The sequence below is a fragment of the Penaeus monodon genome, chromosome 25 (genome assembly GCF_015228065.2).
Source record: "Penaeus monodon isolate SGIC_2016 chromosome 25, NSTDA_Pmon_1, whole genome shotgun sequence".
Taxonomy (NCBI): domain Eukaryota; kingdom Metazoa; phylum Arthropoda; class Malacostraca; order Decapoda; family Penaeidae; genus Penaeus; species Penaeus monodon.
Window position 1 is genome coordinate 40235377 of NC_051410.1, and position 382 is coordinate 40235758.

The 382-nt window shown below is 40.3% G+C and overlaps 1 protein-coding gene across 1 annotated transcript in view; it reads right to left on the reverse strand.

Annotated features, from left to right (window-relative positions):
• Nucleotides 1-382, reverse strand: part of LOC119589273 (alpha-centractin-like) — a 52739-nt gene that overhangs the window by 2554 nt on the left and 49803 nt on the right. The window contains 1 exon segment of the mRNA XM_037937891.1: nucleotides 154-291. Within this exon segment, the coding sequence (XP_037793819.1) occupies nucleotides 154-291 (138 nt within the window).

A 382-nucleotide genomic window follows, 5' to 3' on the forward strand; every position in this document is an offset into this window, starting at 1 on the left:
TCATGCATCAACTCAACCCATTTCTAGATTATATCACATTATAAATGACATTATAAATTACCGATATCATAACTGGCAAAAAGCAGAGGTAAATGACAGACACAAATGACCAAGAACGAAACAAGATGTCAGACTGACAAGACAAGTCCTTACCGTGTGACATCTCTGCCCCCAATGTCCTCCCGCATAATGGAATGTGGTAAAGCAAAGCCTTCGTAGATTGGAACATCGTGAACAACTCCATCACCAGAGTCCAACACAGCCCCAGTCGTTCTTCCTGAGACTGTGGAAATCAATTCATTTCATAACCTTATTGCTACATCACCATCTCCCTTCATGTTATCACCGTACATCACTATCATGTACAACTGTATTTACATGT